The 17093-nt window shown below is 48.1% G+C and overlaps 1 protein-coding gene and 1 non-coding gene across 6 annotated transcripts in view; one reads left to right on the top strand and one right to left on the bottom strand.

The window, feature by feature from the left end:
* ADAMTSL3 (ADAMTS like 3) overlaps positions 1–17093 on the bottom strand; it is a 171978-nt gene that overhangs the window by 13846 nt on the left and 141039 nt on the right. For all 5 annotated transcript variants that reach the window (XM_039858473.1, XM_039858472.1, XM_039858474.1 and 2 more), the window contains 3 exons: positions 16013–17069; positions 11459–11586; positions 9403–9531 (listed from right to left, as the gene is read on the bottom strand). In XM_039858473.1, the coding sequence (XP_039714407.1) occupies positions 9403–9531; positions 11459–11586; positions 16013–17069 (1314 nt within the window). The remainder of the gene's footprint in view (positions 1–9402; positions 9532–11458; positions 11587–16012; positions 17070–17093) is intronic.
* Positions 11024–11142, top strand: LOC120599421 (5S ribosomal RNA). The gene has a single exon (XR_005651903.1). It is a non-coding gene; the product is annotated as a 5S ribosomal RNA (ribosomal RNA).

Below are 17093 nucleotides of genomic sequence, written 5' to 3'. Positions count from 1 at the left end.
GGAAGGGGGAGGCGGAAGGAGGAGCAGTGAAGTCCGGTGAATGTGGAGGCAGAGACAGCAAATCCCAGTGCTCACGTGTCATAAAGAAGTCTTCGGGAAACAAAAATATCTAATATGGGTCTTTACGCTGTTCGCTGTTTACGTGCCATGACATGTTCTTCCTTCAGGATGAATATAAACGTTCCTCCTTTGGCGAAATAGGTTTCGTTCATTAATGCTTTTGTAAAAGAGGATAACTTCAAGGAACAAAACCAAATGTTGACTTTCAAGTCTGGGTCGATGTTGGGAGGTGCCGGGACTTTAAGTAACATCTCCGGACACCAAGGGGAACATGAGGAAAGAATTTCTTCCCCTAGATCTTGAGAAGCCTTAGCATTTTGGGGGCTGTAGAATGCAAAACTCAGACTGTCATTTGGTTTAGAGCTGGGGCATCCCAGACTTCTGAGGATGTCCTCTACTTCTGCAGGGCTCTGGTTAGAGAGAATGTGGCAGACAGGGCAAGCCTTTCCAACAACAAAAGAGACGTTACCACTATAAGTACGACGTTTGTGACGCACCACACAGTCAGCAAAACGCATGCTCCACAAACACAGTGACACTTTGATTTTCACAGTTACTTCCAGCCTCTTTCTTAAAGATGAGGAAGCCCATCGAGTCAAACTCACCCCGGGACCTAAATACCCAGAGCAGCGCTAACCACATGTGCATATGGCTTTAGTTGTTTCTTCTACAAATACACACACAAGAGAGATTAAACTTTCCTAAGGTCAACCGCCAGTAAACACTGGAGCCAAGATGGACACCCACACAGTATATTCTAGAACGGATTTCTCAACCACATGTAGGTGGTAGGTCTTACATGTTTCTCCATAAATTTATCACTAGGCATTTAATAGTTTTTACTGCCATAGTAAGCAGGTTCTTTAAACACATATTTTATAGCTGTTTATTGCTGACAATTAGAAAGACCACGAACACATATATTTATCTTGTATCTAGTCATCTTACCAAACTTTATTATTTTCAAGAACTCTCAATTGTGTTTTAAGCCAAATGACTGTAACTGCACATAATGTTAATTTCACCTTTTCTTTTACAGCATTTAAACCTATGATTTCTATTGCGCTGTATTAACTAATATCTCTAGAACAATGCTGAGTATTGACAGTTCAGCAGGCATATCTGTCGTTGACAGCTTTAAAGGGAATATTACTAATGTTTTACCCTTAAGAATGATGTTTATTTTGGTTTCTGACAGTTATTATCAAATCAAAAATATTTCCTTCTATTTCTATCTTACATAGAAATTTTAAAGTCTTTGAGTTAACGTCTAATTTGCTTATTTTAAAGTTAAAAGATTTTAAGGCTATTAATTTTCTTTTGAGTACAGCTTTGACTGCGCATCTGATTCTTTGAAATGCAATACAACCGCTGCCATTATTTCATTCATTCAAAATGTGTAAACGAAGTGCCTACTACGCGTGAGACACTATGCTGGTGCTAAGGAAATGATGGTGAACCAAGTTCCTCAAGAAACTTCATTTTTTTTTTTTTTTTTTTTTTTTGGTGGGGGCGCTTTGGAGGGAAACGGGTGATCGCAATAAAAGGAGTTAAGGGCTTATGATAAAGGGTGACAGGGGCTACCACTGGTACACGGCAGCTGTATTGACTGCAGACTTCATAGATGGTGAAGATTCCCACGAGAAGGAGCATCTAAGCTAATTCGTTAGGACAAGTAGGAGCAGCAACTCATCAAGTGAAGGGTGGCGGTGGGGAGACTGCTTTAAGTGGAGGAAACGGTGTGTAAATAGTCCTAGGCACAAAGGAAAACACATGTGGGAAAACATAAATTGTTTTTTTATGACTGGAGCTTAAAGTACATGGAGAAGGAGTAAGAGGAACTAAAGAGGTAAGCAGGTGCCCCTCAAATGAAAATTTACTATCCATAGGAAGGAGTTTAGTTGAATTTACTCCAAGGGAAAGAGAAAATGGCTTAACGATTTTTACGCAGTGGTGAAAATACCGGCTTGGTGCCTTAGAAACCTCAGTCTGGCTGGGTGTAAAATGGGGAAGAGGCGGCGGAGGCAGGTGGTTCCTGAGGCAGCTGAGATGAGAGACGAAAGGGGGCAGTGGGTCTAAAGATGAACTTAGTAAATATTAAAGAGGAAAAACTATCAGGACTTAGCGGCAGACGTTACATTAGGGAGTGAGGGAGAGCTGAGATGCAGAGCTGGGCTGCTGGTGTGAGCCGTGCTCGGGGAAGCCTGAAGTTTGTCCCAGCACAACTTCACTGCTCATCAGAAATTAAAAAGGAGAAAAGGAAGGAGGGAAAGGAAGAGGGAGATTGGAAAAAAGAAAGAGAAAGACTCCCCAAGATGATTTTTTGAGTCCATTTTGGCCACCTGCTATTCTGATGCTCTATTACGTAAGTGCTTTAAGTCTCTCGAGCTTCTGCTTACAGCACTTGGTGTACCTCGAACACGGAGAGAAGAATTAGGGATTCCCACGGCAATCCAAGGAGTTAGGGGTGAGGAGGTTAGGTGATGGGTGCCTTTGCCGTGATTCTCGAAGCTTTGGCCTTGCTTTAAAAAATGTGCCAAACGCTTGGTGTTAATGGGTGTCTTGCTAGGAGTAGAAACCAGTCGAAGAACTGAGTTCTCCATGTTGGTTGATGGAGGGCGAAAGAGAGGCCACAACAGGTCAGTCCAAAAGGGGGCCAGAGGCAGAGGGCCCAGGCCAGGGCAAGCCCCCAGAACTGGCACAAGCCTATTCCAGAAGGCTTTGTAGGTTCAAAACTCTGGAACGGACAGAGGTCAGAGACTATTACACTTAAACCTAAACCCGAGAATGGCAAGGCTATGCTGCTGAGTTTGCACAGACAGCAATATTCTACCCGAACAAGGAATGTCAGAAAGCGACACAAACTTTGTCAAGTTTTTAGACGTAAAAGGGGAGACAAAGGTCTCCATAAAACCAACCCTGTGACTCAGCACCTAGAATCACTGTCACACATGTGAACTTTCTCTAAGCACTGCAGGGGCCAGAGGAAACTCACATGCGAGCCTTCAAAACACTGCTCTTCATGGCCTTTCCAAACTGCAAATGTTTGCTCTGGTGAAGCAGCTTTAAAATGTCAGGAATAGTTTAAACTTATTTTTCTAACCTCAAAGATAGGCTATTTCTCCCAAGACAGCTCTGAAATATTCAATGTTCCGTTTTTCAGAATGCTGAAATTGTTTTTGGAAGGCCAAAGCTGTGAGGAAAAGTTCAGACCTGGAGGGGCTCTGACACATGTGCTGCAAAGAGTCTGTCCCTCTGGGGTGTCTTTAAAGAGTCACTATTTAAAAACTAATTTCCTCCATCCTTGAAGGGCCCGTGAAATCTCCTACACTCTAAAACCCTTGGCCTACTCAGACCTCTCTAAAATGCTCGGGGTTTTTTGTTTGTTTGTTTGTTTTAATCCACGTGCCATGTAGTTTTCTTCCCGCACGTTTTTGCTTGTTTGTTTGTTTCCCTCGGCCACACAACACTCCTACGATCGTCTGTATTTTTTCTTTTCACATGTGACAACGGAGAGTATATGCTGCCCTTGGTTATCTCGGAGGCACGTGGCATTGCCAATTGATAAGATGCGAGGCAAACCGAAGACAGGGCCAGCCAACCACAAAAGGGGGTCGTCGCCAAAGAATGAAGCAAATGAACAAGAGTTCAGTTTCAGTGACGGAGAAAACATCTCAAAGCCACTAGCGCACTGAGTGTGCTCATGACACCACCATCCATGTGCAGGACGCAATGATCTGTGTGAGGAGCTCTACTCTTTTGGCCATCGATACGCTATCGATACTTTTTAGGTACGAAGGACGATCCATCCGTGATGCCACATCCAGAAGCACCTCCGCATGTGGCCTTTATCGTTCACAGAATTCTCTTGAAGAGCCATTGACGCGCTCTTCTCCGATAAAACGATGCTAAGAGGTTGGCCTCATCAGGTCCCCAAGCAGCTTGGTCTGAGGTGTTAGGGACAGTCTGGGTCACAACGTCATTGGTCCCCAATTCCACAGCCAGGAGCCTCTCCCCAAAGGCTTTCAAAACATGTTTCCTCTGACATGGAGGAAGTCGTCCTCCTCGCTGACACAAGTCCCCTTCCCGGAGTGGTCATCCCTGACCCCTCAGGAGCCCTGGACTGCTGTCTTGCTTGGGACAGGGTGGTTCTCTTAACTCTGGCAGCCACAGGTTGTGAGCACCGCACAGCTCACTGCTGGACTGGCCTCCAAGGTCTCATGCAGAGGCTGGCAAGGGCCTGTGAGCGATATTCCACATTTGGTCTCTAAATCAAGAACCTCCCGTGGTTCCTTGAAGAATAAGGCTCGAAGCCAAAGCAGGTGCAAATCCAGCCCAGACACATGTGGGAGCTACACACGTGGCGTGAACCGTGACTCTGGCATGGAGAATTTGCAAATGATGGCCCATGTGGAGACAACCTGATGAACAGCAACCTCGGTCACCTATCAGCATAACCCCGGGACGTGGAGGAGCAAACGGCTGTGTCACTCAAACGCTACACTAAATGAATCACTTCCTCGGCCGTCAGGCTCCATGGCCTTCGAGTTGGTCCTGCTGCCATCACCACCAAACCCCGGAGGACACACATGGGCTGCTGTCAGTGGAGCTGTTCAGGTGACCGCTCCTTCTGTTAAATCACTGACTCGTCTCCTGTTTCTCCGAGCTGCCCTTGCCTACTTTCTAGGTGGTTCTTTTCTCCTTAGGAACGGTGGGGAGGCTCATCCTCCTGGCTCCGTGGCTCTCTCCTTGGAGGAGGAAAGCGAGATGACCCTTCCATTTTACCGGCACCGCCACTGACAGGCGCTCACCCCGCCAACGACCCAGGAGCCTCACCGCCTGTAACGCTAGGCTCTCCTGCATGCTGCTCCCTGAGACCCCTCTCCCACGACCCTCTATGACACTGAAGTGGGTTCCCCCTCTGGGAGACTTGGGACACCGAGGAGTCGGTTGCTGATGTACCTGGTTCCACCTTCAGGATGGCGTGGGGTGGGAGGTGACCCCGAGGCCTGAACAGACACCATCCATGATAATAAAATGATGTCAGTATAATATGTGTCAGTCACGAAAATGAATACGTGAGTGTTGAATTATCAAATACATAACTAGGAGGAGGAAATGAATGAAAAGATGGGAAAAGACAGTGGGGCCCCATCTGACCAAATGGCTGCAGCCAGGAAACCCTTGGCCTAACACCTGGGCTAGCAGGAGGCCGGGTCTGCTTCTCCACCTGGGTCCTAGCTCTCACACCGCAGGGCAGTCTTCCAGGTGAGGTCAGGCCCCGGCTGTTGCCTATACCTGAGCTCCCGACACCGTGTCCCCAAGCGGGGCCACTTCCTAAGTCCTAACTTGGACCTTTCAACCTTCTCTCCAGTTAGACCCCTTAGCTTCCCATTCTGCTCTCTCCAGCCCGGTCTCTTTCTCCATCCAGTGCTTTCGGAGTCACACGGATCTGGGGCTAAATCCTAGCTCACACACTGGTAAGATACATAACCCCGGGTATGGAACCAGCTGCAGGTTTACTCATCAGCAAAACAAAGATAACGATAATATCCTCCTCGAAGGCCGTTCAGACCAACACGTATTAGGTGCTTGAGTTGTTACCTTTGGATTTTGAGTTTTGATGGTTTTTCAGTAGGTTCCTTACTGAGATGCTGCCTGTCAGCATACACACCTTGGCTCTTTCCACATTTAACTCGACCTCTAAATGTCAACACCCCAGCCCTAGCCTGGGGACAATGATGTCCCAGATCTTCAATTCATGACACATCCATTGCTCAATGCCAGAAATGCCTGCTCTCTTGGGTAAATCAGAGACATGGAATCTTAACTTAGTAACTTGAGTGAATGGCCCGACCATCCAACCGTTGGCCATGGATGCGATTTCACTGCGATTTATAACTTTCTGCAGTTTCTTTTCCCCTCTAACTTTTTCCATCCACGCCGGAGGCAGAATGCGCCTTCTAACACACAAACCGGCTCACACTGTCGCTCCGCTTAAAACTCTTCTCGTCTCTCCACTGCCAATAACACGAAGTCCGGGGTTTGAGGATGACATTAAAAGCCCTTCACAGTCCGGTCCCCACTGATACTTCCAGACCCACCTCTTCCCACCCTCCCTCGACCCTCTGTTCCAGGTCGGGCGGATCTGCTTGTGGTTGTGCAAGAAGCTGAGGGCTCTCGGGGTTCTATGCTTTGGCACATGTGCCATTCTTTTCGCTGCGAATGGCCTTCTTTTTCGTCCCAAGCGGCAGATTGTCATATCGTCTATTCCACAGACCTCCTCTCACCCTGCAGAAGCCTGCACCCGTCTCTCTTCTCTGGGGCCGATGTGCTTTATGAACGTTTATATTTTTTGCGCTGGTTATATCACAGTTTCCTTGTTCGACAGCTACAGAAACCGGATTTTACTCACATCCGTTCACTAAAACACTAGATGGGGCTTAGCGAGTGGGAAGTGGAGACTGGGGAGGTGGAAGGAATTTCCAACCGTCTACGACTGATCATCTGACCGAACGTAGGGCTAAGAGAGGTGGTTGTTGGGGAGATTCCTGTACTACAGGCAAGAGTGAAAAATAACAAACAAACCGTGACAACAAAGGGCAGGAGCGTAGCCTTTTCGAGTGGGAGAAGACGTTTGAAATATGTTTAAAGATAATCTGAGCTATTTCCAGGATTGTATATGGTTCAGAAAAAGAGAAAGACAGTAAAGAAGAGAGGACACACTTCAAAAATCACAGATTAAGAAAAATAAATGAGCTTTCATTTAAAATATGGTCAAAAGCACCACCAAAATGTCCAGCTCATAAAAACAGGAGTAAGCAGATTACTCTCGGATTTTCTTTTTAAATATTCCAAAAATTATATGCAACCTCTTGTGGGCAAATGTGTTTTCTGGAGAACTGGTTCTTTTTGGGGGAGGGGCGGGGTGTGGTCAAAGGGATTTGGGACAAAGATGTTAAATCACCACCATGATACTCCATGCTACATCATATAAACCAACAGTCGGCAGTGGGAAAATCACTGTCAGAGAGATGAGGCTACGTTTAGGAATTTAACCACATAATCTTGCTGGACCACAAAAATTTTCTCCAAGTCCTCCCCTGTAAGGGAAATTATTAAACCCAGGAGAAAAAGCCAATCATTCAGCGAGACACAACAAGAACCCTTCGGAGGTGATCTGCCCTTCCAAGGAGCTCAAGGGACAAGAAACACAAGTGACACAGAATACACGTGCAACGAAAAACTGTGGGATAAATAGTGCTCCCACTGAGCATTAACACAAGAGGAAAAAACCAAAAACGACTGATGCTTTGCTAGTCAGTTTCCTCAGATGAGCAATTCCCTTTCTCACCAGAAGGTGGCAGTGAAGGTGCAGTTGAAAAAATATTTTTCCCTCCTGTTTTTAGAAGAAACTTCTTTTTTTTTTTTAAAAGCAAGACAAAAAATTCTTGCAACTGAGAACTTTTAACCTTTAGAAATACAGATTTTTCGAGTTCTGTTATTGAATGCAGTTATTAGAAATATCATGTCAGAATGACTAAGGACGGTCAGTACAGATTTCTATACTACAGGGGTTAAGGGGTTAAATAAAGCACATCTGATGATATCGAAGAACTATAAAGCTGTCTAAAAGGTATGAGCTCATTATCATTGGGAGAAAATATCTGAAGGGTAATTGGAAAATAAAAAGAAAACTTACACATGCCTCTGATGGACAGAAACCATCTCAAGGCACCATACGAAAACTCAATTTCGTATAGCAGGATTTAAGTTTGCAAATGTGACAATGCCCTCATCCATGCAATAAAAAGTCCCTTCTCCCACTAAAATAGAATATTTCCTATTTGAGAGATGATCATAGGGGGCACACATGACTCACCTAGGGTCCTACACAAGCTCGTGACAGAACTGTCTGCAAAACACGTTTCCTGACCTTCTATCAGCTTCACTACCTGCCTTTGAAAAGATGGATCTCCATTAAGAAGTCAAGCTAGCTAGGGCTTCTGCCCATAGGAAAACACAGTAAGTTCACGACAGGTTTATTTAAAATGGCTCAGAACTTAAAACGAGGAGGGTTTATTTTGAAAAGGGGAAAAAAAAAAACCTGATGTGTTCCTGGGGTCCAGTCCACAGGGACGCCTGCCAGGTAAAGGAGACCGAATGGGACCATTTCCCACAAGAGCTGAGTGGGGAGTGGGGAGGAGGGGGAAGAGTACCCCAACACGGAGCCCCATCGAGGCCCTGGGCAGCACGGTCAGGGGGAGGACCGAGATGCCCCACACGCCGGGCCGACCAAGAGGAGACCGACGTTTTGTGGTCTGTGCTGGAGGTGTCGCTAACAGAAACAGTTTGCCCTGAATCCTGCCCCCGCCGACTTACGATGGCAAAGAACACGCCACCGCCGTTTCCAGGGTTCAGCCCCCCGACCCTAAACCATCGTGGGAGTGAGCAATGGAGGAACGATGTTAGGAGCTGAGGTTTCTCTCAAGAGAAGTCGGGTCTGTTCTGCAGGCTGCTGTGCAGGTGTAGGGCTGTAGCAACTGGGAAGTCCGCAACTTGGCAGCTGCAAAGTTCAGCCCGCCCTCCTCCTGGCCCGGCCAGAGAAAGCCGGCCCCTCGGTGACGGAGCTGCGTTCTGCCAGAAAACTCACATAGTTGTGGGTGGGGTCAGCTGGGAGGCTGGAGATATTTGTTCTTTTTTTTTTTTTCAAAAAGTCTGTGTAAAGACTTCCAAGGGGTGGAAAATAATACCTCGGGGGTTAGCGAATTTCCACTGTTTGTGGAGCCAAAGGCACACTCTGGGAACGTGGCCCTGGGGTGGAGGACGGCCCGCCGGCTGGCTGGGCGGGCGTGTCCCCAGAGCCCGCCGGTACCTGCGCCTGCGCCATGTGACCGGGCACAGCCGCGAAGGCCTCACCCTGGGACTCTCTGGGTCACGGCCCAGGCAAGACTCGACTGAAGTGGCTGCAATGGCAGCTTCGCCAGTAGAACATGGAAGTACACCACGGGCCCACGCGGGGCGCCGGCAAAGGGCAGACCTTACTTCTGAGAAGCCCACAGTGCCTCTGAGAAGCAGATCGAAGCCGTTTCCACAGCTCCCTCCCCGGCCCTGTGCAACAGACGCGTGTGTGTGTGTGTGTGTGTGTGTGTGTGTCGGTGACATGCTACCTCAGTTTGGGGAACACCATGGGGCCGAGCTAGGACTTAAGACTCCATGTCTTAAAAAGGCAGAACAGCCAGAGATTAAAGCCAGGTCACAGGAAGGTCAGGCTGAGGTCTAGGCATCTCTGGCAACACCGGGCTGGCCACGTGCTGCCCCACTGGAAGTGACCACACTCACCTTTTACAGGACATCGGATCGTCACGTTTGCTCGCGGGGCTGCCTCCACGGTGCCTCCGACCACGACAGACAGATGGTCGTGCTGTGGTCCGCTGATGTGTCTTTCCGTGGCCAGGATGATGGGCGCCTCTTAATTGAAATGGACAGGAAGGTCTGTTAGGTTCAGGCTTCAGGTCCTGGTAAACCGGGTTGCATCTGGTCAACTCTGATGAGCTCTCCGAGAGCAGGAGCAGAGGCCTGGCTCCCTGGACCCTCATGGGAGGGACAGGCCTGGAGGCGCTCAGTGGACAGATGGACAGACGGACGGACGGATGGATGGATGGACGGACGGATGAAGGGATACGGTCAAAGAGATAGCTACAAAGGTACATTGCGACAACCACGACGGATGATGAGGATATTCTGGTGATTTGAAAAAGATGGCATTCGATGTCTTGAAAAAGAAGGAATTCTTATGATAATTTGAAAAAGGAGGGATTCAGAAGTTTGCGAGAAGCAAAGAAGGCGTGGCGGGGCAAGAGCGGGAGCGGGTTAAAGCAGGACGAACACCAGAGGCACGTGGGGCTCGGGGAAGGCGACACCCCAGAGAGGATGTGGGGGACATCCCTCTTCCAGGCTGGTCTCCCGACCCCACTGCGAGCAGGAGACCTCCCGGAGCAGGAGGTCACCCTTCCAGCTTCATCGCTCACGCGCAGAGTGGGAACAACCACGTTTGGCGTGCTGCTCGGTTACCGTGTATTCTGGGGACGAGAACTGGGGACCCATCCTGCCTGGGTGACCCACGGCCCATTCGCTTCTGGGGGAGGGCCTGGGGCAGTGACAAGCTATCCTAAGATTTGAGAAGCTAGGGAGGGACTCGGCCTGGGGAACGGCAGCTGCTGTCACAGCACGTCCCCAGGCCCCTGTGGACCTGGCGTCACCTCTCCCAGGACTCTGGATGGTTCTGGGATGAACGTCAGGGGAGATGTGCGCCTTGCGAGGGGGACCGATGTTCCTCGCAGGAGTTCCAGAGCCTGGGGACCGATGTTTTCTGGAAAGAGGGTGAGGCTCACAGGCAAGCACGACCCAGGAAGAACAAAGCCTGAGGGCCGCACGCATCGGGAACACAGCCAGGGGCGGGACCTGAGTCTGCCACATGGATTCCACCCCGCCTTGCCCCACGGCCCACCCTCGTCCATTTGGGCCACTGACACCAGAAACCACTGCACAGGCTGGAGGCGGACGGCTCTCCTGTCTCGTTTTGAACCCCAGAACGTATGCCTGGCACAAGGCAGCACAGCTTACAGCTTCACCACCTAAAACACTCCTTCATGATAAAAGCACATTTTAATATTGAAATGGCATTGCCCCTCCCCGCAGAAGACACATGGCAATAGCGACAGCTGTTTTCTGAGGACCGGTGCAAACGCCACTGGCAGGTATGCACCAACCTGGAGGGGACGCTTATTCTCGTCCCTCGGCTGCTGGCACTTTATAAATGAAACCTCCATACTAGCGACACTGTTAATTAAACCTTGTCTCATTAACTCCCGATTCTTAGAGAGCTCTCGCGGTTTTCAAAGAGTGGCCCTCAGGCCAACAGCATCGGCTTAACCTGGGAACATGTTAAAAATGCAAATCCGTCTATGGCCATGCCACCCCGAACGCGCCCGATCCCGTCTGATCTCGGAAGCTAAGCAGGGTCGGGCCTGGTTAGTACTTGGATGGGAGACCACCTAGGAAGACCAGGTGCCGTAGGCGCGAAAAATAAAAAATAAGGGATTGTAAGCTGACCAGGTCCTTGCAACCTGTGAGGTCAACCAAGGGTTGCCTCGCCTAAAAAAATTTTAAAAAGAAAATAAAATAAAAAGGCAAATCTTCGGACTCCTTCCTAAACCTACTGGGTCAGAACCTCTGGGAAGGGGGTCTAGAAATCTGTGTTTTAACAAACCCCACCAGGTGATTCCATGCACACTGAAGCGTGAGAGCTTCCGCTCTAGGGTTTAATGTAAAAAACAAAAACAAAGACAAACAAAACCCCAAACCAGGCCATCCAGGTTCCAACAACGGGCGTTACCTGCATAGAGCACGGGAGAAGTCTCCACGTCCGAGCCGAGACTGTTGGCTACCGAGCATCCATACAGGCCCTGCTCCTTCTTTGTGGGGTTCCGTATCTGAATCTTCCCCGTTCCAGACCAAATTATTCTGCAGAACAGAGAGAAAGGGGATGCCGTCACGTGAAACATTTGACTGCTCTAGGACCACAGCAGGTCTCGGAAAAAGGAGACTAAAAGATTTGACGCTGGGCTGGCAGAGGTCCCAAAATACGACCTTGCCAAGTGTCCCGCTGACAGGCAGAAAGACACGTAGAGCAGAGGCTGAAACGCCTTGCCTCTGGGCGGAAACTCACAGGAATGGTAGACAGAGCTGGCCAGCGCTCGGACATCCAGTCTCTTTCTCTCACTTTGCATGAGAACAGACGTTTCTGGGTGGACGTCAAGCTTCGTCTACCACACTTTTCAAAAGACGCATTTGCCACCCTTGGTCTGCTGGGTGTCGACCCCTCATTTTCTGCCTAAACCCTTCCTGACAAACTGCGGCCGAGGGTTTTTCCCACTGGGCAAGCTGGCGGGCTTCCTGCGAGGTTGGCCTGGCGATGGTCGCTGTATGGATGCTAATGATGTGCGGGTAACGATGCTAAGGCTACACGAGACTGGGTCTCGACTGGGCTGTTCAGAACCAGGGCCGACTACAGGAGTTCCCCATGGTCCCGAAGTTATTGATATTCATGAATACGTAACTACCAGCTTCAGAACGCGAGTCGGTCTGGGGCACACGAACAGACCAGGTAGTCACTCACGGAATGGGGGAAGGGCAGGGGAGCCTGTTCTACTGTTATTGTAATCCTTTCTCTAGACCTTCTGGGCCAGGTACTACTTCCTCCCCTGCCCCATAACGCTTTACAGGGACTGTTCTGATGGCTCAATGCTGTATGTTTCTTCACGAACTCGGCTGGGCCACGTCTTCATTTCCTGTCACTTCACGCTGCCTACTCTATGCTCCAGCCAGAATGAACTTCTAACAGTTTCCAGAACGTTCCACGATCTTTCATCACCCCGAGCGTTTGCATATGTTGTTCACTTCATCTGGAACGTCCTTCCCCGTCTCTGGCAAAGTGCAGCCTACCCACTGAGTCCTGGATCACATGCTAATTTCCCCTGCAAAGCTTTCCCCAATCCTCCTAGAGTTATCTTCTGCTCCCTCTGGGCTCTTTCTGCTCTGGTTCATATATTTAGTTGATGAAATATCTCTTTCTTCCCACTAGATTGTGATCTTTTCAAGAGCAGAGACCAAATCGTATTCACAGCTGTGCATTCTCCGTGCTTAGCGCAGTGACTTTATACAGCAAGTTCTCACAAACCTTGGATGACTAAATGCATGAATAATCAGAATAGAACAGAATAATGACACAGAATCAATGTGCTGGGAGGAGTCAAAGCCCCTGCAACACACATAGGAAATACATAAAAGTGCCTGGAAATCAAAGCAGCTGAACTGCCCAGCACAAAAGCGGGAATGTGGCTGAACTCCATGTCCATTTTCAAGTCCCGAGTAAGAGACGGTTCATTAAGAACAAAAACAGAACTAATAACTGAACTTGACAAATAAACGCATCACGAAGTCGTAAGTTATTTCGTGTATATGTTTGCGTGATTTAGCAAGTCCCAAACCCTCTCTTCGGTGAGCAGGTCTCAATTTAACAGCACAAGGAGACGTCACTGACAGAGAAACGGATGAGCACACGTGAGCCTGCGCTGCCAGGTGGAGCCGCCCACGCATCTGGCCTCGATCAGCCCCTGGGCTGGACAACTGGCAGGTAGAGTTCCTCCGGGGGTCTCGGCTTGGGCTCTGCTCCATGACCTCGCTCCCAACAGAGCCGATCTTTCCACAGGCACCACGCCCCTGAACCCGCCCACAGCCTTCCCTCCCTGGCTCACATCCCGACTCAGCGGGCTCCCCGATGCGACTCCGGGCCCACGTGACTTCCTCCACCGCACGGCAGCATCATTCTCAGAAACATGATTCCACTCCCAAGTTACTCGGATTAAAAAGATTTGTGAGATTCTGAAAATATACGAAAGATGCGGCACGGCGACTCTGCATAGCACGTTCTCAAAAACCAGAGGCGAGAAACCTTCGTCGGGTAAAGGAAATTAGACATAAGTTGAACAAATTGATGAGGTACGTTTTTGTTTTTTGGTTTTTTTTTTTTAAAATGGAAATAAAAATAAATCTGACTCTTTCAAGAGCAAGCTATAATTTGCCATTTTCACCGTGTCAGTGTTTGCGCCGAGAGCAGACGCCGTGGTGGGTAAAACTGCTGGCCCCTTAGTGGGAACCAAAGCCGTGACACCACCGTGTAGCAGTCGTCACCGTATTCCTGACTACCAGCAACCTGCCATGAAAACAGAACACCAGTGTCCCTCACAGACGTCTCTAATGAAGTGGGGAAACTTATTCATTTTATGATGCTTGAGCATGCGCATTTTTAATATTCTGTTTCTGCATGCTGAAGCTTAGAGCGGCGTGTGTGTGTGTGTGTGTGTGTGCGTGTGTGTGTGGTGTGTGTGTAAAAGAACGCTTACATGAACTAGCTGCGTTCATCATGGATACCACTTTTCTTGAGAGAATGACGGACGGGCAGACCATGATGATTCTTCCTTGGGTATCTGGCAGATAGGCTTTTTAAATGAATAAAAATGAGGTGCCTGATTCAAGGAAAATGACGGGACGGTGTTTGTTGCCGATGATAAAAATCGAACTTTCAAGTGAAAATCAGAATTTCGGAAAACTAGTCTTCTCCCTTGTGACAGCTTCCCAAAGCTCAAAGACTTTCCTGATGACATCGATGGGAGGTGACGTTAAAGAATGAGTATTTTTTTAAATATTTTTAGTGAAACGTGTCAACATGTGGGAGATCTATATGAAGCAGTGAGCCAATTTTTCCCAAATGACCAATGTGTGATATTATGAAATCTTGTGTTGGTAATAGATCCACTCCAAGTACAAGATCAGTCAAAAGGTTTCCTCATGAGTGAGTACCAAAATTCCATTAATATGGTTTTAGATTCCACCTTTAACTAACCTTTAAGAAACTACCACCTGTCCAGTTTAAGTGTAACATCCAAGAATAGACACGATCATCTAAAAGGACTAGAAAACTCTTCCTTCTTTTTCCCACTGACTTACTGTAAGAAGCCAAATTTCCTCTAGAAGCTTCGATTCAAACAACGTATCACCACAGATGGAATGCAGACACGCATGTGAAAGTCCATGAGAATTTTCCTCAGACAGAAGAGAGATTTGCAAAGACGTAAAACAATGCCCCTGTTATCAGTAATTTTTTTAAATATCACTTTAAAAACTTATGTTATTTATGTGAACACGTGAAGGATTTAGTGTTATTTCTAAATGGATAAATAAACAGATATTTTAAATGTTTCTTGGTTTTACTTTCTAATATGGTAAACATCAATAGATACAACCCACATTAACCAAAGCTCTTGGGGATCCTCAACCATTTAAAGGGGTCCTAAGACCAAAAGATTTCAAACTCCTAAGCTAGTGGATCTGAGAGGTTTATCCCACTTCTAAAATTTCATCATATGCCTTGTGTTCAGAGCTCCGGAGCGAAAAATTAAAAATAAATAAATTTGTTCTACCTTTTCACTCTAAGACAGCCTAATGACGCAGTATCAAAAAAAAAACTGAATTTTACCTCAATTTCTTCTGACGTTTCAAGTATTAGGCTCCATGCACAAAAGACGCGATAAAAATAAAACTTGCATTTTTAAAGTACCTCATCATCTGCAAAACAGCTTAACATCTGCCGCTTTGTTTGCTGCATAATAATCCCCAGAGGCCGATAAGATGCAGCCTGAGCTCTTAAATGCAAATTTTAGAAAAGCAAAAGGTCTATAATCGTACATGTACAAACAGCAAAATCTGGAGACAGTAAAAGATGCGAAAGTGCATTAGTAGTTCTGTTAGTCTCTGTTATTTTATGTAAACCGAGTGAAAAGTGATATCTTTGCATGGACCGATCACAATAAAATCTGACTTCAGATTTTGTTTTGAAGATCTCCAAAAAATTTGATCCGTATCAGCTTATCCTTTTGGGTGAGATGCCCTCCCTGCCAGACTCATGAGACTGATGATGTGAGCTCAAATGAGATTCCACGTGTCCTAGATACGGAGGGGCACTGTGAATTCTGAGTTGCAGCTCCTACACAAAACAAGATAACTGCACATTTCCTTACTTGTCTGATAGCCTTTTATCGACTATTTTTAACTGTTAAGCGCTCTGCGGAGAACACATACATGTTAAACTCAGTCTAACCACATCCAGTCTCGTTATTATGCCTATTGCACTTGAGATAACACGGTTTAATTTAAAAAAAATTCCAGTGCCTACGTGGAAAACACGTCCTCACATTTTTGAGGGTTTTTTTTTTCCTAAAGCATCCTGCCGGAAACACATCTCTAGGAGAGAAAATTTGAAAATGTCCTCCAGAAAACTGGAATGACCCTTAAGAAGATATTGCGAACGCTGAATTCTCACTCCACTTACTTGTCGGAGGCCTGTAACGACGCTCCGTCCTTGGTCCACGTGTATGCGGCCTCACCGGGGGTAACGAGCTCGCACAGTATATTGATGACTGCTGTCCTTTTCGTAATGTACACTGTATTGCCGATCCTTGAATTGACCGTTTTATTAAATGAGATCGCGGGGGGCTGGCTTTGCCTCACGAGAACTGGTCCCTTTGGCTTGAAGGTCAGCTTGCCTGAGGTTTTCGCACTGGCGCGTTGGGGGGCACTTCCTGTTTCCCCTCTCAGCTGAGCGGTAGGAGGCGTCTCTTCCCGGATGCCCCCCAACGGCATGCGTGCCGGCTGTGCCTTCGCTAACTCTGCCACCAGCTGATATATCACCTGGGACGCAAGGTCATCGCTGACCTCCCCAGTCTCCATGAGCTGACTCATGTTTCTTATCAGTTCGTCGAACTGGGCCGTGTCCATGCTGTAGGCTCCCTGCTGAAGCGCTGCTTCAAACTGCTCATGCTTCACGCCCCAGGAGTTGGGGTTTCCTGGAGAATTTCGGCAGTGACCCAACAGCGCTCTCAGGAAAGGCTGGTTATGAACGTGGCCGTCATCCGGGTAGAGCTCATTTTTATCAGTCCACATCTGTCTCATTTTGTGCCACGTGGTCCCCAAACGGTCCATCTCAGGGTGCTCCCTCGAGTGGTCCCTCAGGGCCGGGGGTGCGATGAGCCGGTTGTCGGTTCCGATGAGCTTAAGGACGAGGGTGTCCTGGGCGGAGCCTGCGACGCACCGGTACACGCCGCTGTCGGCCGCTGCCAGGCTGTGGATTTTCAGCGAGCCTGACCTGGTGATGCCCAGTCGTCGGGAGTTCTGCAGACAATGGCCATCCTTCTCCCACTGGATCAGGGACTTCTGGAACCGCCGTACGGGGCATTTCATAATCACGGACGTGTTGGGCAGCAGGTAGGCCCTGCTGCCGACGGTCAGCTGAATACGCTTCTCTTCCCTTGTCTGAATATAGACTCGCTGGACACCCAGGATCAGAGGGCCCTGCTCTTCAGCTTCCGCCTTCACCTCTGGCTTGATTTCTGCACCAAAAAAAAAAAAAAAAA

This window comes from Pteropus medius, unplaced genomic scaffold (genome assembly GCF_902729225.1).
Source record: "Pteropus medius unplaced genomic scaffold, Ma_sr-lr_union100, whole genome shotgun sequence".
In the NCBI taxonomy this organism is placed as follows: Eukaryota; Metazoa; Chordata; class Mammalia; order Chiroptera; family Pteropodidae; genus Pteropus; species Pteropus medius.
This window is presented reverse-complemented; position numbering and strand designations above follow the sequence as displayed.